Source organism: Gopherus flavomarginatus, chromosome 22 (assembly GCF_025201925.1).
Source record: "Gopherus flavomarginatus isolate rGopFla2 chromosome 22, rGopFla2.mat.asm, whole genome shotgun sequence".
Lineage (NCBI taxonomy): Eukaryota > Metazoa > Chordata > Testudines > Testudinidae > Gopherus > Gopherus flavomarginatus.
The window spans coordinates 11,332,424-11,356,762 of NC_066638.1; the positions used below are offsets into that span (position 1 = coordinate 11,332,424).

The following is a 24,339-nucleotide window of genomic DNA, read 5'->3' on the forward strand; positions in this document are numbered from 1 at the left end:
AAGAAGTGAGCTGTAGCTCACAAAAGCTCATGCTGAAATAAATTTGTTAGTCTCTAAGGTGCCACAAGTACTCCTGTTCTTTGTATTATTGACACAGGTGCCTTTTGTCCTTTATTACAGGGGTCATAGTATACCAAGGCTGGAAGGGACCTTAGGAGGTCCTCTAGTCCAACCCCCTGCTCAAAGCAGGACCAATCCCCAGACAGATTTTTACCCCAGTTACCTAAATGGCCCCCTCAGGGATTGAACTCACAACCCTGGGTTTAGTAGGCCAATGCTCAAACCACTCAGCTATCCCCTGCTTTGGCATCTTTCAAAAGTACTGTGCTGAGTCTTCATTTATTCACGGTAATTTAAGGTTTTGCATACCAGTAATACATTCTAATGTTTTTAGAAGGTCTCTTTCTATAAGCCTATAATATATAACTAAATTATTACTGTATGTCAAGTAAATAAAATGTTTAAGAAGCTTCATTTAAAATTACATTGAAAAGCAGAGCCCCTCAGACCGGTGGACAGGACCCAGGCACTGCGAGTGCCACTGAAAATCAGCTCGCGTGCCGCCCTCGGCACTCGTGCTACAGGTTACCTACCCCTGGTTTATTACAGCAATAGGTAACCCACTAACCCCCCCTTTTTGTCCGGTGACCGGAGACTGGACATCGAGCTGTGCTGCTGTAAGCTCTCGTAGGGTGGCTAAGCACTGGAATAAATTGCCGAGAGTTTTTGGAGTCTCCATCGTTGGAGTTTTTAAGATGGGTCACCTGTAGGGGATGGGTCGCCGCCAGGTGAGCACAGGCACCGCAGCTCCCCTGCTTTGCCTCAAGCCCCCTGAATCCTCTGGGCAGCCCTGGGTCTTCAGCAGCATTTCGGCGGCGGGGGGGGGGCCTTCACTCGCTCCGTGTCTTCAGCAGCACTGAAGGGCCCCCGGCCACCGAAATGCAGGCCAAACTTGGATTGCCACCAGGCCAGGGCTCACGGGGCCCAGGGCAAATTGCCCCACTCCCTCCCCCTCCAGCCCTGGGCAGCCCCGACATAGCGCTTCCTTGAGTGCAGGAGGATGGATCTGATGACCTATTGCTGTCCCATCCAGTGCTACACGGTCATCTATGATTCTCTCCTGACCCTGGATCCCAGCTCTTTTCCACCTGGCTTCATTGCACCTGTGGACTGTAAGAGATTGAGACATGGAGGCACGTGGTAGGCTCCACACAACTGAACCACCCCAAGACAACTCCAAACCAGCCACGTCCAGATTCAGCTGGTCTGGGATGGACACGTGGTGCTTGTGCACAGCCATGGCCTGATGTGACAGATACTATAGACACACAGAATCATCAAAATCTAATGCATCAACTTGATGTTACACGTATCTTTATTGGCTAGTGATTAGATTTCTGATTCAATGGGGGAGTTACAAGGTTTCCCGAGGGGGTGGGGGGCGTGGAAGAATAATGCCAATCCCGAAGGCAAGTTACAAGTCTGGCGAAGTTTGGTCCTGGCGAAGCTGCATGGACTGTTTTGACCTCGCTCAAGCAGCCTGGCAAACAAAGAACTGAAAATGGTATAAAACCACCACCCTGACGCAGACAGAGGGGTGACTCTCAGATATGAGCTAAGGACCAGCATGAAATTGTGATTAAGAGAGACAGACCCTGCAGAAAGGATGTGAAGTATTTCAGTCCCCAGGGGGAAGATGTGCCACAGCCTGGTAGGCTAGACCTGCAAATAAGTGCTTGGTTTCCTGGTATGTTTTCTCTGAAATCATCATCTCCTTTCTCTGAAATGCTTCTGAATAAACAGTACTTTGTTCTAGGAGAGCTGGCTGGTCCCTGGCTGACCTTGTCACTGCCCCTGAGAGAATGGGACTGCAGGGGTTCAGGCCTGTTGAGGTCATTATAGTGAATTGCAGGTTTCCGCAACCTACATGCTCCATCTGGAGGGAGTGGATTGACGATCACACCTGGAAAAAGGTGACGGCTAGAGAGGCCTGAGGACTAAATGGGACACCCTTGTCACGCTGTCTCGAATGGCTCACAACTGTGAGTGCTGACCTTAGGGCAGACAGTAAGAAAAGGCGGCAGACACCCCTACCTGGTGGTGTGTTTTATAATCAGATTTCACCAAACTAGTAACAAATGTGAGCTCCTGGATCACGATCCGTCTTAGCATGGAGTCACAGACTGTCTCCTTGATTGTCCAGCCTCTCATCACCCAGACAAACCGAACTTAGTGATAAAGGTCACTTAAACCAAAATTCACACCACATCAAGTTGCTCTGAGTCCCAAGGGACCAGTTACTTACCCTAGAACTGGTACCCAGAACATACACCAAAGACAACGCTAATAGTCAATTCTGTAGTAAACTAACTAAAGATTTATTAGCTAAGAAAAAGAAATGAGCATTACTGAGAGGTTAAAGTGGGTAAAATATATGTACAGATGAGTCCCCGTTCATAATTCCAAATGATGGCAGTGATGTAATAAACCGCCAGTTTCTCAAGAGTCTGGTCAGGGTACCGAGACTCTCTCTGGGGATCTCCGCCTTTTATCTCGTACACTTCCCTGTAAGAGTCCCTAAGGGCCAGAGCTGAAGGATCTTTCCAAGAATCCATCTTTAAAGCTTTTACTCACAGAAAACAAGCTGACAGCGACACTACCCATGTGGTTTTTCCTTTAACAAAGGTGAGTGAGGAAGAGTCTCTAACTTCGGGTCATCACACACAGTGGTCACTTGCTTTGAAATTAGCCTCTCCTTCATTTGCATTCGTTGGGTTATTGAGTTACAGGGGTATACGCAGTGTAAATGTTTGTTATTGCATTGCAACAGGATACAGATAAGTGGAAACAATGCAGGTAACATTCCCCTCGTTTTCATGAAGTTTAAAGACCCTATACACATACCCATTTAACAATCACTTTGATCTATATTAATACAAATGTGAATTGGCCTCACTACCCTCTGACATGACCTGGTCTGCCAGCATCACAGCCCTCAAGGAGGCCATAAAGGGGTCAGAAGTAGATTACATTTTCAATGAATAGCAAATACACCAAAAAATACATTTTTAGGCCACTGAAACTCATCACAAATTCAGGTTGAATTCAGCAAATAGTTTTGGCCGGAAAAGAGCTAAAAATGTCTAAATGGTTTATTTCTGCCATTTTAAAACTAAATGTTGCCACTTTGAATTTCAAAACAGTGCTTTGTTTTGAAATTCAGATTATTTTTTTTAAAAAGAAATTTTTAAAAAGGGTGAAAAACACCCTAAATGAAAAAGGTTCAAAGCAAACCAATTTTTTTTTCCCCTTCACCTGGATTTTTTGGTTCAAATCCCAAACTAAAAAAATCAGTTATCTGCTCTGTTCCAGTCACAGGTGCAGGTTATCTCAGGAACTGTGACAGCTGACTCCTTTCCTCTTCTTCATGGAGAAAGACCTGCCTTTCTTCTGGCGTTAATCTCTGGATGGAAGTATCCCAGCCCCTTGTCTCCATCAAGAACCCTGAACTAGCTCTCATCTCTGCGTTAGTCCATAACCTGTCCTGTGTCCTCCTGGACACCAGATCAAATGGCCCCAGAGAGAGACTAAGGCCTGGTCTAAACAATTTTTGTATTTAGCTGGTTAGAGGTATGTTTTTTAACTGATCGTTCTATCAGTACAACCTCTACTGTAGAAGCAGGCATAAGTGTACTTCTACCAGAACAGTATTCCTCTTCCAGAACAGGAATAAACTCTTATTAGTATGACACCTTTAAGCTGGTATAACTGCATCCACACTGGAGGTGAGCAGGGATTATATCATTTTAACTGCATGGGTATAGTACAACTTGTGCACTGACAAGGCCTATATGACCTTCTATTTTTACCAGCTATAAGAATGGTCATGTAGCTCAAGCAGTAGAGGGCTGTCATTTAGAGCTGACGACACCAGGGTCATTCCTCAGCCCATCTTCCTCCTTTAAAGAACAGGCCTTCACCACTTGAGAGATGGATCTTCTTTAGGTGTTAGGATTCCACTCAGCAGAGGGCAGCACAGCATTTCCTTGTCTTGTTTCACTCGCTCTTAGACTGCTTTAGGTTATTTTACCATTTGCTGTGATGATTCTGAACTGAGCTCTTCCCTCACTCACAGCAAGAAGATAGCTTGAAGTCATGTTCTACAGAGAGCAATGAAAGCTCTGCAAGAATAATGCAGAGTGCAGGCTGAATTTGCAAAGTATGTTGGGAACCCAGATTTCCAGATCTTTTATTCCCTGGACTGCAGTCACTAAAAAACAATTTTGGCTTTTAGAGGATCTTGACCCTTCTTTGAACGTATGAGTTTTATATTTGTCACAGAGCACACGGGTGAGTTGACAAGTTTTGTGGATTTTTTTTTCTTTTTATTAGCAAATATTTTCCCGGGATCTAGTAATTTTGGCATATTATAGAAGAAACTGAAGAGATCCAAAGGCAAGTAGCTAAGGAATTGTTTTGGAGGCATGGACAGACTCAATCAGTTTATAAATGACACAGGCTGTTTAGATTACAGAAGAGACAAGTAAGAAGGGATATATCTGAAAAGATACGTATCTCCAGAGCCGATAGAGATTTACATCTGGACAGCAGATCACAATCTTCATTGTGACTATTTTGACTTAACTGGAGTTTACTCCAGATTTACCCCAGTGTAACTGAGATCAGAATCTGCTCTTTACTCTGCTAGGTTCAATGGAGTCACTTCAGATTTACCCCAGTGTAACTGAGATCAGAATCTGCTCCTTACTCTGCTAGGTTCAATGGAGTCACTTCAGATTTACCCCAGTGTAACTGAGATCAGAATCTGCTCCTTACTCTGCTAGGTTCAATGGAGTCACTTCAGATTTACCCTAGCATAACAGACTAGAATCTCTCCCTAAAATTTGGACATTTCTAGGTTATCCTTGGAAAGGAGACATTTTCTATAGGTTCTACATTAAACACACAAACCTGTTCAAAAGTCCCTCTACAACTGGCAGACTGTGATGCCAAGGCTAGTATTTTGGGAGTAGTTTAAGGAAATTAAGTGCCCAACTCCCAGTGAAGTTCAATGGGATTTGGCACCTAACTCTCTTAGGTTTCTTTAAACATCGCAGCCCGAATACAGCTGTGGCATACATTTCATGGAGCGTGCTATTTGCCCAGTAATTAGTAAATGCACCTGTACAGACATGTATGAGAGGCAGAATTTATTGAGGCCGATGGCTGTTATTCATGGAAAGTTCCCATTTATGAATTGGCTATATAAGATGGTAAATCCAGGTAAATCAACAGCAACCAGCAAGCCTAGCGTCCCTGGTCCCTGCTAGGACTTCCTATGGGTAGATCACAGTGGTAGTTTGGGTAAACTGGAAAGTCAAGCTGCAAGTGGTGACCACGAACTTGTTTGGTTTTGTTCTGTTGATGCCCGCGGTGCTGTTACTGAGGCGTTTAAGTCCTGGGAGGGAGTTCCCCGAGACCATTTTCATAGGGCCTGATCTCCTCCTCTTCAGCCATCCAGTTGGACTCAGGCAGGAGAAGGCCAGCTGACATTTCTCCATCACCTTCTTCTTGGCCTGCAAGGTGAAGTAGTTAAGGATATCTTCCGAGGTCCGCTTCATACTGAAAGCGCAGGACTGAAGGTAGTTCTTAGTGGCCAATTTCCATTTCTGTGCCCTATCCTCAGCTCGGTATTTCTCAGCCTCTGCCGCTAACTTCTGTATCTCCTCTCTGCTCAGTCGCCCCTTGTTGGCATCCACAGTGATGGGATTGGCATTGCCGGCGACTTTGTCCAGGGCAAACACAGTCAGGATACCATCTGCGTTAATATAGAAGGTCGCCTCCACCAAGACCATGCCACGGGGGGCGGGAGAAATGCCCTTCAAAAGGAAATGGCCAAGCACGTGGTTCTCCTTGGCAGTAGCTCTCTCCCCCTCATAGGCACGGATGAGCAGGTCAGGCTGATGGTCATCAAAGGTGGTGAAGGTCCGAGTTACCACCGCGGGGATGGCAGTGTTGCGTCTGATCAGGGTGTGCATTTTCCCTGCGTCCGTCTCAATCCCCAGAGACATGGACACCACATCCAGGGCAAGCAAGCCCCTCGCGACCTCTGACCTCTCTCCGATCAGGATGGCAGCTTGAACTGCTGCCCCATAGGCAACAGCTTCATCCGGGTTGAGGCTTTTGTTCAGCTGCCGGCCGCCAAAGAAATCCTGCAGCAGTTCCTGGATCTTGGGGATGCGGGTGGAGGCGCCCACCAGGACAACATCATGGATCTGGGCCTGGCTCAGCTTTGCATCCTGCAGCGCCCTCTCCACGGGCTTCAGGGTCCCTCGGAAGAGGTCAGCACACAGCTCCTCGAACTGGGCCCTGGTGATGTCTGCATGGAAATTGATCCCTTTGTACAGGCAGTACAAGTCGATACTGGCTTTGATGTTGGAGGACAGGGTGCGTTTGGCTGCCTCGCAAGCCCTCCTGAGCCTCCACACAGCCCTCCTGTCCTTGCTGATGTTCTCCTGATGTTTCTTTAGGAATTCGTCTATGAAGAAGCTCACCAAGCAGTTGTCAAAATCATCCCCTCCCAGATGGGTGTCCCCAGAGGTAGCCTTCACCTCGAGGATACCCCCATCAATGGTGAGGACGGAGACATTGAAGGTTCCTCCACCCAGGTCAAAGATAAGCACGTTGTGTCCTCCATTGCTAGGATTGTCTAGGCTGTAGGCCAGGGCAGCAGCTGTAGTCTCACTGAGGATCCTCAGCACACTGAGGCCAGCGATCGTCCCAGCGTCTTTGGTGGCCTGGCGCTGAGAGTCATTGAAGTGGGCTGGCACAGTAACAATGGCATGGGTGATGGGGTGGCCCAGGTAGTCCTCAGCCATCTCCTTCAATTTACCCAGCACCATAGCAGAAATCTCCTCTGGGTAGAAAACCTTCTCCTTTCCCTTGTAGGACACCTGCACCTGGGGCTTTCCTTCAGCTTTCACTATCTGGAAGGGCCAGAACTCCGCATCTGCCTGCACAACAGGGTCTTCAGATGTTCGGCCAATCAAGCGCTTGGCACTGAATATGATGTTAGGAGAGTTGAGGGCTGCCTGGTTCTTTGCCTCATCCCCTATCAACCTCCCTGTCTCAGTGAAGGCCACACAGCTGGGTGTGGTACGGATGCCCTGGTTGCTGACAATTATTTCCACCTTGCCATCTCGGAAGAGGCCCACGCAGGATTTAGTGGTGCCCAAGTCAATACCAATTGCTGGGTGTTTCAGAGCAGGCTTGGGTGAATTCTTCTCCATGATGTTACACTCTGCCTGAGAGGGATTCTCTTCATAGGCTGGTAACCTCTCATAAAATTCCCCTCAGCAGAGCTGATGGTAAGCCCTTCTTTGATTCAGGTTTCCCTCAACAGGGCAAGTAACCTCATCAGTGCATCAGGTTCTCCTCAACAGGGCTGGTGGTACCCCATTCCCTGGGTCCCCTCTCACTCAGCTGTGCTGGAAGTGGCAGCTGTTCCTCCTGCTGCCTCTCTTGATCAATGCAGTCTGAAGCCCCTGCATACACCTTGATGACCTCACAACAGACATGTCACAATACAGTTGAAGGCCTTCAGCCAATAACAGCAGAAACTATGTCCACTTTACTCTCCATGGAGTGTTCTCTTGATTATCTTAACCATTCCATCATGGGGGTTGCCATATGATCATGATGAGGTGGGAAAGTGGGTTGCTCAAGTCCCTAAATCCTAACTTAATGCCTTAACAGCAAGACCAGCCTTCCAGAAAACATCCAGAAATAAATTGAGACTAGCCCCCAGATTGGAATGTGTAGATCAAAGAATCATATCATAAGCAGATGGCTCAGCACTTTCTGAAAACCAGGCCCCTTTAAGGTTCCTCAAGTTGGGCACCTCACTGGTCAATTTTCTAAGTCTGGACTTAGGATTTTAATGCTCATACTCTTGGGGGAAATGCCATGGCATCTTTTGAACCAAACACATTCCAGTCTGGAGGTCAGAATATTAGGATGATGGAGTTTGCTAACGTGTCTAACCCAAACTAGCTAACTCCCTTCTGTCTCCCTAGATTTCAACTGGATTGGGTTTTCTCCTTGCACTAAACTGTTGCACACCATGCCATGCCCCACCCTAGAAGCAGTTGCACTTTTGCTGGGTGAGTGATCTTTGTGCAGCTTTGCTGTGTGGTTAACAGCTACCATGCCTCAGCCCAGAGATGGCTGCATTATAGCACTGGATGATGATCTCTGGGACACATTTTTTAAGACTTGCAAAAAACAAGTTAATTATTCACAGAGCACTGGACACAAGGAGAGTCAGAAACTGGAAATATCTGTTCATAGAACTTACAGAAGCAACTGACGGGATATTGAAAAACCCTACAATGGAAAGGGAATGGAAGCCGACTCAAGTTTTCTTTGGCAACTTGTACTCCCCGAACCTCCAAACTATTTACTCTCCAAGCTGTTGGTCATAAACTTCCAAAAACAGACTCTATGGAATGGAATACAGGGAATACAATACCAGTTCCAATCTGGCCCCTGTTTAGGAAGGCTGGCTGGCTCGTGAGCGTTTGAGGGAAATGAATTACAGAGCCTTTCACTTTCAGGTTGATATTGGCTCCAATCCAGTTCCATTTTTCATATGTCATTTGAGCCATCCACTCACCAATTTTGGCTCCAATAAGGACCAAACAGTTCTTTCATCCAACGTCCAAGCCATCCACTGCTGCAAGCTGGCCGTCCTGGGGAGATCTGAAACAAGCCTACCAGGTTCTGCAAGATAATAAACGAGCCTGAATATTCTACTTGTGGAGTTGTACTGGGAGACCTGTGAAGCACAGGTACTTCTGAGCGCTTCTTATTGAATTTCCGGCAGCAGCATAGCACTTCTGTGAACACTGCCATTCAGCTGATCAAACATTTTTCCTTAGTGATGATAGCAGCTGTGACACAGGCTGATGCTCCAATAGCTTGGCAAAGAACAGGACACCGATTTCCTTAGCCAAGTCATGAGGTTTGGCAAACCTCATCCTGTATCGCCATCAACTTTTCTAGTCAAGTCCTTTATTCCTTGCATCAAGGCAGTTTTGGTCTTTACTTTTTTGCAGGTAGTGCCATGTTCCAGCAAACTGGACAGTCATGTTCCCTTACATCTGCACGAACCCCTGCTCCCTACAGGGAGTAACTGTGTTTATCAGTGAGGAGTTGGAATAATATCATTGTCTTCAGCTTCCTCTGCCAATCTTTTAAGATATCTCTGCTCTGTCTCTTGTTTTAGCCATGATTGTAACCTTTCAAAGTTAAGAGACTCCAGGCAAGCTCTATCATTCTCTGTAAAGCAACACACTGCCTGCTTATCTGGTAGTTAAACTAGACATTGAGATAGTTAAATACAGCAGGAGCTCCCTAATCTGCACACCCATTTCCCACAGAGTATGTCAACGCTACTCACTTGTGCGGCCGCAGCTGCACTGTGATGTGGGCAGTGTAGACACGCTTCATCGTCAGGGGAGATCTCTCCCAGCAATAAAAAAAACTCACCCCAAATGAGCGGTGTAGCTTTACCTGAATGACAAAAGTTTTAGCGCTGAAAGTGGCAGTGTAGATACAGCCTAAATCACAACAGTTTCTCCCCACTCCTTCTTAGGGAAGATTCAAGATCAGAGCATTGCAGTGAGGCCCTCAAATTTCATTTTCGCTACTTCCATAAAATGTGCTAAAGAACGTTTACTAGTATTTTATAAAGTGTAGTGAAATCTCAGTTCTCCAAAAGTTTCAGGTATCCCTCACTGGGATGGAGAGCAGTAGGAAATTATGCAGTTATGTGCAAATTTGAAATTTGGCACCCAAGAATCAGACAAAAGTATTGTGCGTTGTCAATATGATCATAAGTCATTTTTTTTTACAGATGTTACTCATAATACTTTAGATCAGGGGTTGGAAACCTTTCAGAAGTGGTGTGCCAAGTCTTCATTGATTCACTCTAATTTAAGGTTTTGCGTGCCAGTAATACATTTTAATGTTTTTAGAAAGTCTCTTTCTATAAGTCTATAATATATAACTAAAATACTGTTGTATGTAAAGTAAATAAGGCTTTTAAAATGTTTAAGAAGCTTCATTTAAAATTAAATTAAAATGCAGAGCCCCTGGACTGGTGGCCAGGACCCAGGCAGTGTGAGTGCCACTGAAAATCAGCTCGCGTGCCGACTTTGGCACCCGTGCCATAGGTTGCCTACCCCTGCTTTAGATCCTCAGAAAGAATTTATAAAATCCAACCTACATGGCACTTTGGTATTTACATTTCTGTCAGGGAGGGCAATGATAATCAATTAAACCAGTTTCACTTTCAGGTTATTAAGTGGTGCAAAATTTTAGCTTTCAAACACTACAGGGAATGTCTATTAGTTTAAAAACTGCTTTCTCTGAAGTCTTAAAATGAGAAACTTGTCTACTGTTCTTTCAGTTTTATAAAAGCTTTCTTCTGAAAAAAATATATTTGGGGCCAAATTTAAATTCACAACACCTGATCTACGTCCATCAAATGGCAGCTTCTTGCTGGTTAATTTTTATTATTAAATTAAAAGTATTTATGCATTGTAATGATTTGTCCTTGTATTGCTCCAGTAATGAGAATTTCTAAGGCCTTACTATATTAGAAATATGGCCTGATTCCCCAGCAACTGACAAAGCTACAACCTCTCCAAACTTTTAGTGCACACAAAGAAAGCTGCAATTTGCAATGCTGAGTCTTCTTACCCAGACTTCACACCAGTGGCAAAGTGCAGTTTGCTTTGTCTATGTTTCAGGCTGGCAGATGTGCAACTACTTTCTTAGAATCATAGATCAGGGCTAGAAGCAGGGCCGGCTTTAGGAAGTGCGAGGTCCAATTCAAACAGTTTCGACGGGGCCCCAGCAGGGATGACTTTAAAAAATAATTTAAAAAAAAACAACGTAAAAAAAACACAGGGGGCTTGTACTCACTGGGTGGTGCTTTGAGCCTTCAGCAGCACGTGCTTCACTCGCTCCAGGTCTTCAGTGGCAATGAAGGACCCACCGCCGAAGTGCCACTGAAGACTCGAAGCGCCGTCAGGTGAGTAAACATTAAAAAGGTGACACTAGCCAGGGAAGGGACTCTCAGTGGGCGGGGGGCCCTCTTAGGTGCAGGGCCCGATTCCAGGGAATTGGTGGAATAGGCCTAAAGCCGGCCCTGGCTAGAAGGGACCTCATGAGGTATCTAGTCCTACCCCCTGCTCAAAGCAGGACCAATCCCCAGACAGATTTTTGCCCCAGATCCCTAAATGGCCCCCTCAAGGATTCTCACAACCCTGAGTTTAGCAGGCCAATGCTCAAATCACTGGCAGACAGCCATCAATTGCTGGAATTCCCATCACAAAGAAAGCCAAAGACTCAGGGGTTTTCACACGCAGAATCCTGCCTCTTTCTCCCTTCTCTTTTTCTCAGACCCACTTTCCTTCCGCCTTTTTGTATCTACTACACCCATCAACCTCCTCTCCTCTGCCCCCAGGTCTCCATCCACACTGCCTCTCACACAGCTCTCCCCATCACGACTCCAGTGGTACTGCCTGAATTATGGTAGCACTTCAAACCCCACCCTGTGTGTCTCCTACCTCACATTTATCCCCAAGTCCACCTCCCCCCACCTCCTCCTTCCTCATCTGCTCCCCTCTTCCTCTTCTCGTCCCCCCATCTACCCCCAAGTCCACTTCCCCTCATCTACCCCCCACCTCCTCCTTCCTCATCTGCTCCCCTCTTCCTCTTCTCGTCCCCCCATCTACCCCCAAGTCCACTTCCCCCCATCTACCCCCACCTCCTCCTTCTTCATCTGCTCCCCTCTTCCTCCTCCTCCCTCATTTGCCCACCTCCACCCGTGTACCCTCCCTCAAACCTACCCCCTCCATAAGGCCCCCCATCTGCTCCCCTCTTCCTCCCCATCTACCCTCCCGCTCCTGCTCCCCCACATCCGGCCCCTTCCCCCATCTACCATCCCCCCCATCCGGCCCCTCCCCCCCGGAAGCCTGCAGACCCAGCTAACCAGCCTTCACTCATTCTAACTGATCTTCCCCACTTCGCTTCCGGGTAACCATCGCGCGCGCGGGGGCTTCTGGGACACTTCCGCCTCTGCGAGGCCTCCGCCTCTCGCGCGAGCTGCCGGAAGCTGGAGGGAGCCCCCGGCACGCGGAAGGGCTGACGTCACCGCGCCGTCCACACCCCGGATGGGAGACCTCCCCGGTGACGTAAACACTCCCGCTCTACCCAACCCGAAGGACCTCGACCTGCCCCGCCCTCTCGCACACGAGTGGCACTCCCGGAAACCAATGGGAGCCGCGAGACGGCATCAGCCCGCTTGCCGCGTCCGATGAGCGACGTTTGTGAGAGCCAATGGCGGCGACGGATGTAGCAGCCCCGCCTCGCGGCTGCCCGACTGCCCGTCCCGGGTTAGGCTGCGCCTGTCAGGGAGGGCGGCGGGATGGCGGCGCTTTACGCTTGTACCAAGTGCCACCAGCGCTTCTCCTTCGAGGCGCTGAGCCAGGGGCAGCAGCTCTGCAAGGTCCGGGGCGCGGGGGGCCCCGGGGAGGAGTGGGGGGTTGGGGCCCCTTGGGGGGATGGGGCCCCGTGGGGGAGGTTGGGGGCTCCTGGGAGGAGTGGGGGGAGGGAGCCCCTTGGGGGATGGGGCCCCGGGGACGAGTGGGGGGTTGGGGCCCACGGGAAGGAGTGCAGGGGCCCTGGGAGAATGGAGGGCCCTAGGAGGAGTGGGGGGATGGGGCCCCTTGGGGGGATGGGGCCCCTGGGAGGAGTAGGGGGTTGGGCCCCTTGGGGGAGGCCCTAGGAAGATTGGGGGGGCCTGGGAGGAGTGATTGCAGGATGACTGGTCCATGACCATTGCCGTGAAGAATACCTCTGCTTTGTCCAAGCTGTTGTGTTGCTGGGGGCGGAGGAGATTGTTGAGTCTTTGGGGAAAGTGTGTGGTAGAAGCACTAACTCTGCTTTTTGCTGCAGGAGTGTCGAATTGCGCATCCCATTGTCAAATGCACTTACTGTAGGACCGAATTCCAACAGGAAAGGTAAATTTCTGCAAAGCTTAAACACTGGACAGTAAAAAGTAGTTGGCATCTGCTTCTTTAATACATATCCAAAATAGTCTCACTTCAGCATCTTGATTCTCTCAACAAGGTCCCTTTTTCTATGTGTGAATTTAGCATTTATTGACAGCTCTGGAAACATGTACAGCAGAAGCAGTACCGGTAAAAGCTTCACACACGCTGGCCCACTAAAGTAACTTAATCCTGATCTTTAGGTACCCCCCAGAAAGATTAAGGAGACAGTTTGGTGGCCTTGAGAGTTCTGCTGAGAAAGTAAACATGGTATGTTAGTGCCAACTGGGGCAGGGTTTGTAATGTGGGAACAAGACTGAGAGCCACCAAACTAATTTCACATAAGCCAATGAGTAACCATCAGTTGGTAATAGCTTTGGGTAACTAGAGGCCTATGCCGTTTATGAACTGGCCACCTAAAGGTTATATCCTGTTACCTAAAGCCTGAGCCATCCTTTCCGCTCCTGTTTTTCTGTTGTAAAATGTTCCCGACACTAAATTCCTGTCCTTCCACTGGTGATTCTTTGTATCCATAACCCATATGCCATTTGGTTACAGCAGCCCATTCTTTGAAATCCTTGTTATGCCCCTTGTGTTGTGCCTTCAGTGATCCAGCAGTCTGTCATATGTCATTTGAGTGCTTGTACGGGCCAGTGTTGTGCCTTTTGATGAGGCTCTAATCATAGTCTCAATCTCTGTCAGGCAGACACATTCTTTGCTCTTGATTTTGCAGCATGATGTATGGCATTTCTTCCTGGGTGGGGCTCGGCTGTATCTTTCAGTGATGTGCCTGGGTGCTCGTGGAAGCTGTTCCCCTTCTGTGTTTTGGCATGCAAAAATGATTCTTATTCTCTATGCTGTAGCGTAAATACCTGTCTTGTCCTTCTGCATTTGCAGCAGTAAATATGGTTTTCTGCTTGGCTTTAATTTCATTTTTGTAAATATATGAAGAGGAGGGACCAACGATCCCAGCAGCCGTTGAGCATATTTCATGCAGGCACTGTGCAAGGTGGTTCCCTGTTTTCCATCCTGCATATAGAAGTCAATGAATCTCAGTCCTGATCTGCATCAACCCTGCTATTCCAGTGCTTGCCCTCTCCAATACTGAGATTATCACTAGTGCTAAGTCATGTGGTTTAATGCTGGATAAATGTCCGCAGCAGATTAGTTGGTGACCAGCTAACTCATTTTGTTGGTTACCAGAACCCAAGTGAGCAAATATGTGTTGAAATTAAAGGCTGAGGCCTTAATTTAATTAAAGGAGCTGCCTTATGAAAATGCTATATTTCAAGAATACCCAAGCAGGGATAGCAAATACATTTTATATAAAAGCCACTTAGTGAACATGAATACAAATATCCTGTCGGGAGAGTTGTATGGTTAGGGGAAATTTAGCTCTCAAGCGCAAAGGGCTTAATCTGTACCCAGATTTTGCTGGCACAGTTATACTTCATTCTTGAGTTTTCTTAATCTTTTGTTTTAATAGCAAAACCAACACAATATGCAAGAAATGTGCTCAGAACGTGAAGCTCTATGGAACGGTAAGTGCCGGGGACTCTCCTGTCCACCTCATAATTATAAGGCTATTTCCATTGTCTTTCGTCCGAAAGTGTGTTACAGCCTGTCTGCATAGCGGTTACCTCACCCACTACTGAAATGCAATGTCCTTTTGGGTGAAACATAAGACACTTTTTTATGGTGAATGGCAATACTTCACATGAGTTTAGAACAGCAAGTGATCTATCCCATATCCAGTTGAAACTAAATGGGGGATTTGGGGAAGTCAAAATGTGATCACCTAAATTCAGATTTGACCAGGAAACTGGAATAAACATTTCTTCCCTTTAGGATGAGGTTTGAAGCTTAGGTCCTGACCACTTGTCATTAAAGATCCCATGGCACTTTATGCAGAAGTTGGTATAAGTTCAGGTATCCTGGCCAATCGCATATACTTCAGTTAGTTTGGATGCCTGATCACTGGCTTATCTAGCTACATGTACAATTCTTGGGTCACTATGAAGATGAGAGCGTTTGAGTGATAGAAAAATGCACGTGTGCCATGTATTTACAAAGCATTGCTAACCTGTACAGCATCTGTCTTCCTTTTTAAAGCCAAAACCATGCCAGTACTGCAACGTAATAGCAGCATTTATTGGCAACAAGTGCCAGCGCTGTACAAACTCAGAGAAGAAGTATGGGCCACCCCTCTCCTGCGAACAGTGCAAGCAACAGTGTGCATTCGACAGGAAGGATGATAGAAAGAAGGTGAGTTTCTATGTAAAATGGGGACGGACAGGTGAAAAAGCTAACCACAGTAATAGCTTGTTCATCTTCTGCACAGAGTCACAGGATTTCAGCAACAGTAACATGTCAGCTATAAAGTATTTTCTGGCCAGCTCAAGAATTTACATGTGTTATGAGAGACGTTAAATACTAAGTTCATTGGATTACTTTATATTTTCTGCACTGTAGTTCCTTGATCAGGTCTTATTCTGAACTGGACTGAGTGTAGATGCTCACACAAGTTGAAAAGGACTCCACTCCAGAATGGATGGTAGAGATAAAGGGAACTGTACATACTGTGAATTGTCCCAAAGTTAAGCATATGCATAAGTCTTTGTGGATTTAACATGAGCCCCTGGCCTACAGTTTTGGATGCTATATAAATAGTTCGCACCATCTGGACAAAGTCCCTTTAGAGCAATAGTTTTCAACTGGTGGTCCGTGGACCTGTTGGTGTTGGCAGACCATGTCTAGTCCTTAAGGGATCCACAAAAGGTAGTTGTTATCATAGGACAGTGGTTCTCAACTTGTGGGGTCTGCGGACCCCTGGGGTCTGCAGAATATGTCTTAAGATTTCCAAAGGGATCCGCACCTCCGTTCAAATTTTTTTAGGGGTCCATAAATGAAAAAAGGTTGAAAACCACTGGTATAGAGTATTCATGTTCGGGTTTCCCAAAGCATGTGCCTTGGAGGTCCAGGTGTTGAGCTTTGTGTTTATAAAAACATAAACTGCACAGGATGTGATTTCATACTCTATAATGTCATGGGGAACATGCGATATAAACAAGCCAGGAAGTGTCAGTTCAGAACAGATGGTAGCTGTGCCAAGTTTTTATCACTGTGACTCTGCTGGCCGCAGTGACAGTGCTGAATGCAGTCAACACCCTTTCTAATCACATCAGGGACCCCTCGAGTCACTGCTTGTGTGTTGTTTGAGACTGCATACCTTGTGTCTGTAAATCCTGAGGATGGTTGATCTGAAGTTGCCATCAGGCTACTTGTCTACTCTGTGCTTGGGACGTGGGGAGGAAGCAAGATAAAATCCTCTGACTCCTACCTTGCCTTTCAGGTGGATGGGAAGCTGCTGTGCTGGCTGTGTACATTGTCCTACAAACGGGTCCTACAGAAAACCAAAGAGCAACGCAAACATTTAAGCAGCTCTTCGCGGATGAGCCTGCAAGAGAAGGAGCAGTTCAGCAGGCTCAGCAGTGGCAGCCACTACAACAGGTAACTTGCATGTAAATGCTGCATATTTGCTCCATTCTAGCACTTTCCTCCCGCTGGAGGGCTGAGTGTTTCAAACTCATCAGACCCACTTCCAACAGAAGTGGGAGAAGTGTCTTGAACCTCACTACAGCGTAACCGTGGTGACTTTTAACATTGTTATACTCTTTTTTCGTAAAGCCTAGATAATTCTGACTGGATGACTATGCAGACCCAGTAGTTCTGACCTAAACTCCTGATAATGTGACAACTCTGTAGTGAGATCTGTTTTATAGAATATTTACTGACATTATGCTGTTTTCTCAAATAATGAAAGCTAAACTGCATTTGTCAAATGAATGACAGAAGTGCATTAACTCATTCAGTAGCCTTGCTCTTCCAGGTGACCGAAACTAGGGTACAAAAAAGTGAAATGACTTGTCCCAGATGACACAGCAAATCAGTTGGCAGAGCTTGGACTCCTGACTTGACCACTAGACATGTTTCCCCAGCATTCAGAATTGACTGATTCAGATCAAACACTGCAGCTGAGATCTCCTAGGAGACTCTTGGTGGTGTTCGCTAGTTTACCTCAGCAGCAGCCCCCAGATGTGCATTCTCAGTGGGGACTTGGGATGAGCTGAGTGGGGAAGATATCCTTTTCTGTGTATTGCAGAGTCTATTACAGTTCTTGCTGATTTTGGGTCAACTTAGATTTATTTTAAAATATATGGTTTTGAACATAGAATGGTCATGTGCCTAGAGGTTTGATTGGCACATTGTATAAAATAAACTCTAGTTTCTCTTTAAGGAATGATCTTTTATCTGGCCATTGCTGTGCTTGGCGCACTCTTCTCTCTAAGCTTGTTGTGTGGGTGTGCTTTAGTGGGAGATGATAATGGCAGAGGCCCTGGAGGTTTTTCGCCTTCCTCTGCAGCGTGGGGCACGGGTCACTTGCTGGAGGATTCTCTGCAGCTTTAGGTCTTCAAACCACAATTTGATGACTTCAATAACTCAGACATAGGTTAGGGGTTTGTTACAGGAGTGAGTGGGTGAGATTCTGTGGCCTGCAGGAGGACAGACTAGATGATCATAACGGTCCCTTCTGACCTTAAAGTCTATGAGTCTATATTTATCTGTGCCTCTTTCTTGTTTCCAGACAGTCTCTGATTCACAGGCCTTTTAGGTTCTGACATGTATCTTCATTGTTTTTCCTTCATAGCCAGAAAACCTTATCCACCTCCTCTATTCAGAACGAAATTCCAAAGAAGAAACCCAAGTTTGAGGCCATATCAGCCAACGGTGACAGGTGAGCCAGTTGGTTGGGGAAGATGCCAGTGGGTGGTCTCATTTAAGTTTGTGTAAGAGAGAATTCAGTGCAACTAGCAGGATGCTTATATGATAGAATGGGGCTCTCAAACATTGGGACTGCAAGGGCTGCATTAGCAGCTTTCTGGGACCCCACAGGCCAAGCCTACCTTGCACCTAAATGTATGCTTGACAATCAAAAGATGCCCCGTGTTTGTACCTACTAGAAACTGCTTATTGGTTGAGTTCACCAGCAATTACAACCTGCAGCCTGGATCAGCTTTATCCTCACCCTGCAGTGACAGGGGGAGGGTGGCCACAGGCTGCATGATGGGGCTCTGGTCTGCAATTTGGGGTCTCCTGGGCTAGAACGGTATCTGTTAGAATAAAAGCTAGGCTGCAGTCAGAATAAAGAATAGAATGCAGGGAGACAATCATTAGATGAGAGACTATAGATAGAAATCTTATCTCCCCCCTGTCCTGGGGGAGGGGAAGTGATAGACAGCTTCCTCTGAACACAGTGGATCCGATTGTGCCACTGCTATATGTGTGCAGCTCCCATTGACATCAGAGCTTGCATGCAGCAGAAGCCGCAGAACGGACCTCACTAGCTGTATAAGTAGAGAGTGAGATGGATTTTTTTTTTTTACACTCTTGTACATGCATATTTTCATTCCTCCCTTTCCTCTCTGATTCTCAGCGTTCCTTCCTCTCCCGAGATGCTTTGCCCCCCTACCCAGAGTGCCCCGTCCGTGTTGGTGCAGTGGGCTGCTTCCCAACAGAGTCCCGGTGCCCATCATTATCCTGTTTCTCAAGGCACTGACGTCCTGAAGTGAGATCACCTATCGTTTTCTCCCACCCCCGGTTGCCCTCCTGCCCTGGGAATTGTCTCACATGTGGAAACTGTCCCTATCGATGGCTCCTCTTCCAAACTTCATTGAATTGGGAACATAGAGCTCAGCATAGGCTCATTAGTGCCAGAGAGTCTTATTAAGGCTGTTGAAGTCACTGAAAAAGCGCTCACCCTCCTTCTCAATTGTTCATCATTTAACTCCAAATCGCCTCTGTCCTAAGGACACCTGTTAGCCCGTTGTCTGTGGCTATTGATGTAATAAATGCCAAAGCATGAAACTGAGTTTAAAGAATTCTTTAGGGTGTAGCTGTTGCACAGTTCTTTAAACTGAGCTTAATGCGGATTGACTGGAGATTGAACACCACCTCCCCCTGGCCAGAGCAGGTACAGCACAAGCAGTAGCGCTGCAAGCTGCCCTCTACCAATACACCTCAACCTTGACCTCTAGGGTGCTCTATTCCATCTTTGGCACCTCTGCTGAGTCTGCCAACTGTGTTGTAGGACAGTGCCACCTGTGATGGTAGAACTTTTAAAATACCTGCTCGCTAGGAACTGGTGTAATTCATTTCACATAAACTATCTAGCAGCCATTAGCTGGTAACAGGGCTTGCTCACAAGTTACCTAGAAGCAAAAAGGCTCCATGTCCTAATCCATTTAAAAAAAAAATGTAGCAAACGATAAATAATTCAAATTACTTCATTTCAGTTTACTCTTGCACCGTATCTTGTTCTCACTTTAAAGCCCTGGAAGGCTGTGATCCTCACCACACACTTACTCTAGTTTTAGGGAAATCCCATTAATAAGTTATACGTAATTATAACTACTGCTCCTAAGCTCCAGCAGTGGGCTCTGTGTTGTCCAAGACATAAGTTGTAGCCATTTTAAATATGACTCTGTTTCTGTATGGCAACAGTAACACTTAGTGGCTAGTGTAGTTTAATCCTGGGGCTGTAATTCCTTGTAGATGTAAAAAGTCTCATTCTGGAGTATTGATGGTTAATTTGGGGGGGTGAATTCTACTCTGTGGAGAGGCTCACCGCACTAGCAAGAACTGGGCGTAGCACAGGTTGAAGTTAGGTATCGTCACCACCCAGCTCTGTCAGTGCAACTCAACACTGTCCTGCAGCAAATCCAACCTTCCCGAGTCCCACAACTCTGCCAGGGGATCTCAGTCTCTTCCACTCATGGGTCCCAAAGAGCTCTGATGGTGTGTTCCCCACCTTGACTTGGGCACCTGTTGCTAGTCCAATCCTGAGCCATCTCAAACAGGTGTGCCAGAGCACCTCAATCCTGGCCTGCTGCACCCAGCCCATAGCTTCTCCTGAATAGAGGTACCAAATGTGTCATGGTTCAGGTCAATTGCACCTGTATTCCCCCTCCATGGTTCCTTAAGAGCACCCACTCTAGGCTCCCAACTCCACAGCTCTCACCTCCCTTGGGCAGAGACCCATGTCTTTCTCCTTTCTGACTGGGTTTTGCCAGGCTGCACAATTCCCTGCCTTCACTCTGATATCCCCAGCAAGCCAGACTGCCTAACCAGGTCATCATCTGCATTTTGCTCGAAGGTGAAAACATTACAGAGAAAACACACTTAGAACAATAAAAAAACCTACATGCATGCTAATAAGCTTACCATAGATCACTCCCTAGCTCCAGCAGAGTCTCTGGTAGGAGTTTTCCCCATGGTTACAAGTTGATGACAGCCTTAACTCAGAACTAGCACACTCGTGAATAGTTTAGTCTGTCCTTTCCTTGGGCCTTTGATCTTGAGACTCTGGGAAAAGGTGATCAGCAGACAGTAATCGTCTGCTGGGGCCTAGCTTTAAAAGGCTGGGGTTTTGCACTGTGGTGGTGGGGAATTTGCATTCATCTCCCGCTAGAGATTCCCCTGGCAAACCGCTTGACACTTTGTACTGTCTTGACAAGGACTTCTGACAGTCTTTTGAAGTTCATAACGTTCCTAGGGTTCACATCATCTCTTTCCCCAAGAGAGGTTACATGCAGTCCCAGCCCACGATAATACATCATCTTTGCCTTTAATACAATGGACTCCCAAGTTACTTAAACTTAATTCAATAAGGTTTTTCAAAAATATTGCATGAAATTGCCATATCTGTCTCAATGTGATCTTACGCTATAGACAAATGTTCACAGTGGATTAGGTTAAAACACCAACACTCCTTTCACTTGTGACCACCGACAGAGTCCAGTTCCAAGACGTGAAAAGCTAGTGTGCTGGCCACCCCTAGGCCATCTCTTTAGCACAGAAAGATCATAAAAACATCTATCTGCTCCTTGTAGGTGAGCTCTAAGACACAAATACGTTCACCCATTTTGTCCTGAGGAATACTGACCAGCAAATGCTATTAAATAACGATATTCCCATATGAACAAAATTTCTGTGCTTATACTTAAAGTACTCAGTTTGCAGGCATGGAGAGGGTGATTTGGGATGAACTGCTTCTGCTTTGATGTAGTTAGTTCAACCTTAGACCAAGCTACTATTTCCATTTAGAAAATATTTGTTTAGGCAGATTTTTCATAGTTGGGAGGAAATGTCTACATTATTTTTAGTGTAATTTGAATGTTGACCTTGACTACGTCCCTTTAAACCAGCCTGACTTTAGTAGCAATGCCTCCAAACAACTGAAACATCATCCCTGAGAAAGGCATTAGTTATAGGAAAGGAGTGTCAACCCCAGAATTGGGCCTTCCCTAAAGTGTGCAGGGATCATTGTACCACAGTTTGTATATGTCGGGTATATTTTGGTTGAACTTCTTAAGAGGCACTTTTTTACAAAAAAGTGGGTGTTTGTTTTTCAGTTTTATTTCTAATTTTGTAGCTTCCAGTCCTACCTTGAAGTTAGGGTTTGAGATTCACTCAAGACAGGGAAAAAAACCCTTCTCTTATTGACATGGCTTTAAAAAAGTACCCTCTGATTTTTTTTCACCTTGAAGTAATTGCAGAGACATGTTACAGCAGTTGGACCTCTGAGTACCTGATTGTGCACGCAGATCAGGTAGGCAGATGCCTGGCCACTCTGAAATATACTCCCAGTTTGCACCTGCATAATTACCCCCCACTGTCTGTTTCTTGGCACCAAACTCAAGGCTGAGTTGAGGCTCTTTTTTCAGTTTAGGGCCTCCGTCTTTACTTGTGACTTGCCAATATTTGTTAATGCTGCAATAGGATGAGAACCTCGGGGGCCAGATGAGTCTTTCTTCCAGACTCCTCTTCTGCCTTAATAAGTACTCTTGCACAGGAGCAAACCAGGGAGTGCAGCATTTCCTGAGTGGGTGGCCATGGGAAGTCTGAATCTCCTGGCAATGTTTATTACCTTGGGCTACAGCAGGATTCATGAAACAAACTTGGAACCGTTAGTGATTATCTTTAAGAACTGCTGGAGGACAGATGAGGTCCCGGAGGACAGATGAGGTCCCAGAGGACTGGAGAAGGGCAAACATAGAACCTATCTTTAAAAAGGGGAACAAAGACCAGGGAATTATAGACCGGTCAGCCTGACTTCAATATCTGAAACGATACCGCAACAAATTATTAAACAATCAGTTTGCAAGCCCCTAGAGGATAATAGGTCGATAAGGAGCAGCCAGCGTGGATTTGTCAAGAGAGAATAATGCCATATCAACCACATTTCCTTCTTTGCCAGAGTTATTGGCCTAGTGGATGGAGGGAAGCAGTAATGTGATATCTTGATTTTAGTGAGGCTTTTGACATAGTCCCACATGACATTATCACACACAAACTAGGGAAATGTGATCTAGATGTAGTTACTATAAGGTGGTTACACAGTTGGTTGAAAGGCTGTGCTCAAAGAGTAGTTGGAAGTGGTTCGCTATCAAACTGGGAGGATGTAGTTAGTGGGGTCCTGCAAGGGTCTGTCCTAGGTCTGGTACTAGTCAATATTTTCATTAATGACTTGGATAATGGAGTATGGATAAAATGTACAGATGGCACTAAACTGGGAGAGGTTGTAAGCGCTTTGGAGGACTGGATTAGAATTCAAAATTACTTTGACAAGTTGGAGAGTTGGTCTGAAATCAACAAGATGAAATTCCATAAAGACCAGCGCAAAGTAGTACTCTGAGGAAGAAAAAATGAGATGCACAATTACAAAATGGGGAATAACCGGGTCGGTGGTAGTACTGCTAAAAAGGATTCAGTAATTATAGTGGCTCACAAAATGAATGAGTCAACAATGTGATGCGGCTGTGAAAAATGCTAATATTCTGGGGTGTATTAACAGGAGTGTTGTATGTAAGACATGGGAGGTAATTGTCCCACTCAGCTTAGCGCTGGTGAGACCTCAGCTGGAGCACTGTGTCCGTTTCTAGGTGCCACACTTTGGGAAAGATGTGGACAAACAGGAGAGAGTCCAGAGGAGAGGAACAAAAATGATAAGAGGTTTAAAAAACCTGACCTGTGAGAAAAGGTTAAAAAAAATTGGGCATGTTTAGTCTTGAGAAAAGAAGACTAAAGGGGGATCTGAAAACGGTCTTCAAATATGTTAAGGGCTGTTATAAAAATAGTTCTCCAGGTCCACTGAAGGTAGGACAAAAAGTAATGGGCTTAATCCACAGCAAGGGAGATTAAGGTGAGATATTAGGAAAAACTTTGTAGTGATAAGGATAGTTAAGCACTGGAATAGACTTCTGAAAGAGGTTGTGGAATATTTGTCATCGGACACTTTAAAGACCAGGTTGGATCTTTCGGGATGGTTTATGTTTCCTTGCTCCTGCCTCAGAACAGGGGGCTGCACTTGATGACCTCTCAAGGTCCCTTCCAGTCCTGCTGTTCTATGATTCCATGAGCCCCTCGTGGCCAAGGAATGGAGTATGATAGGCAAGGACTTGCTTGTAAGCTGGCAATTCAGGGAAGAAACTTGGCTCTCCCTCCACAGAGAGTATCTTAGTTTTTGCTCTCCTCTGCTCCCTCTCTCCCTCAGCATGTCTATGTGGTGTGTGGAGCTCTGAAGCTCTTGTTCAGAGAGTGGAGATGCTCAGAGTGACATTACTGCATTGTGCATGTGTATAAAGGTGCTGGAGGCTGCTTTGCTTCCCTCGCTCCAACCTGGTACCTGGGTGGCGCATTGCAGAGAAGTAGCCCGTTACCATGTTATGGGATGCAGGTTCTCGTTTGGGATGGCTGCCTACAACGGTCGATAGGCGAGCAGTTTTAAGAACAGGGAGTCTCCTCTACTGCGTGTGCAAGAGCCATCTCTACACTCAGAAATTACATTGTGCTGGAACACGTATTAATTAACATGATGTTAAATGCTCAGTATAGACAAAGATTGGCTATGTGTGACATTATGGGTTCCACCATAGGGTTAGCCCCAGCCAGCTGACATGCAGTTAAATACATCTTGTCTAGACCAAGCATTCAACATCGTGTTAGTTAATGTGTTCTATGACAATAAGACTCTCTAATGCAGATAAACCCCCACAGACCTGCAGTATTAAACTTCCCTTTCCTCCCTGGTCAGGATTTCTTTCCCATCCCAGCAAGGCTGTCCTGTTACTTTTATGACCTGCACAACTCCATTCATTGA

The 24,339-nt window shown here is 46.2% G+C and overlaps 2 protein-coding genes across 6 annotated transcripts in view; one reads left to right on the forward strand and one right to left on the reverse strand.

Annotated features, from left to right (window-relative positions):
- Positions 1–3,241: 3,241 nt before the first annotated feature.
- Positions 3,242–11,844, reverse strand: LOC127038967 (heat shock 70 kDa protein II-like). Its single transcript, XM_050932021.1, has 2 exons — positions 10,990–11,844; positions 3,242–8,781 (listed from the first exon to the last, which is right to left on the reverse strand). Exon 2 carries the CDS (start codon positions 7,287–7,289, stop codon positions 5,337–5,339), a length of 1,953 nt encoding a protein of 650 aa, XP_050787978.1. The 5' UTR covers positions 7,290–8,781; positions 10,990–11,844; the 3' UTR covers positions 3,242–5,336.
- A 593-nt stretch (positions 11,845–12,437) lies between these two features.
- The window catches only part of SESN2 (sestrin 2), a 62,740-nt gene continuing 50,838 nt past the window's right edge, over positions 12,438–24,339 (forward strand). The window contains exons 1-7 of one of the 5 annotated variants that reach the window (XM_050932007.1): positions 12,438–12,577; positions 13,027–13,091; positions 14,608–14,662; positions 15,234–15,386; positions 16,474–16,631; positions 17,830–17,916; positions 18,616–18,747. In XM_050932007.1, the coding sequence (XP_050787964.1) occupies positions 12,497–12,577; positions 13,027–13,091; positions 14,608–14,662; positions 15,234–15,386; positions 16,474–16,631; positions 17,830–17,916; positions 18,616–18,747 (731 nt within the window). In that variant the 5' untranslated portion in view covers positions 12,438–12,496. The remainder of the gene's footprint in view (positions 12,578–13,026; positions 13,092–14,607; positions 14,663–15,233; positions 15,387–16,473; positions 16,632–17,829; positions 17,917–18,615; positions 18,748–24,339) is intronic. The other 4 variants (XM_050932004.1, XM_050932003.1, XM_050932008.1 and 1 more) reach the window with 4 other exon arrangements.

Bases quoted from the DNA above. Each gene is read 5' to 3' on its own strand.
- LOC127038967 (XM_050932021.1), bottom strand. From the start codon at position 7,289: ATGGAGAAGAATTCACCCAAGCCTGCTCTGAAACACCCAGCAATTGGT.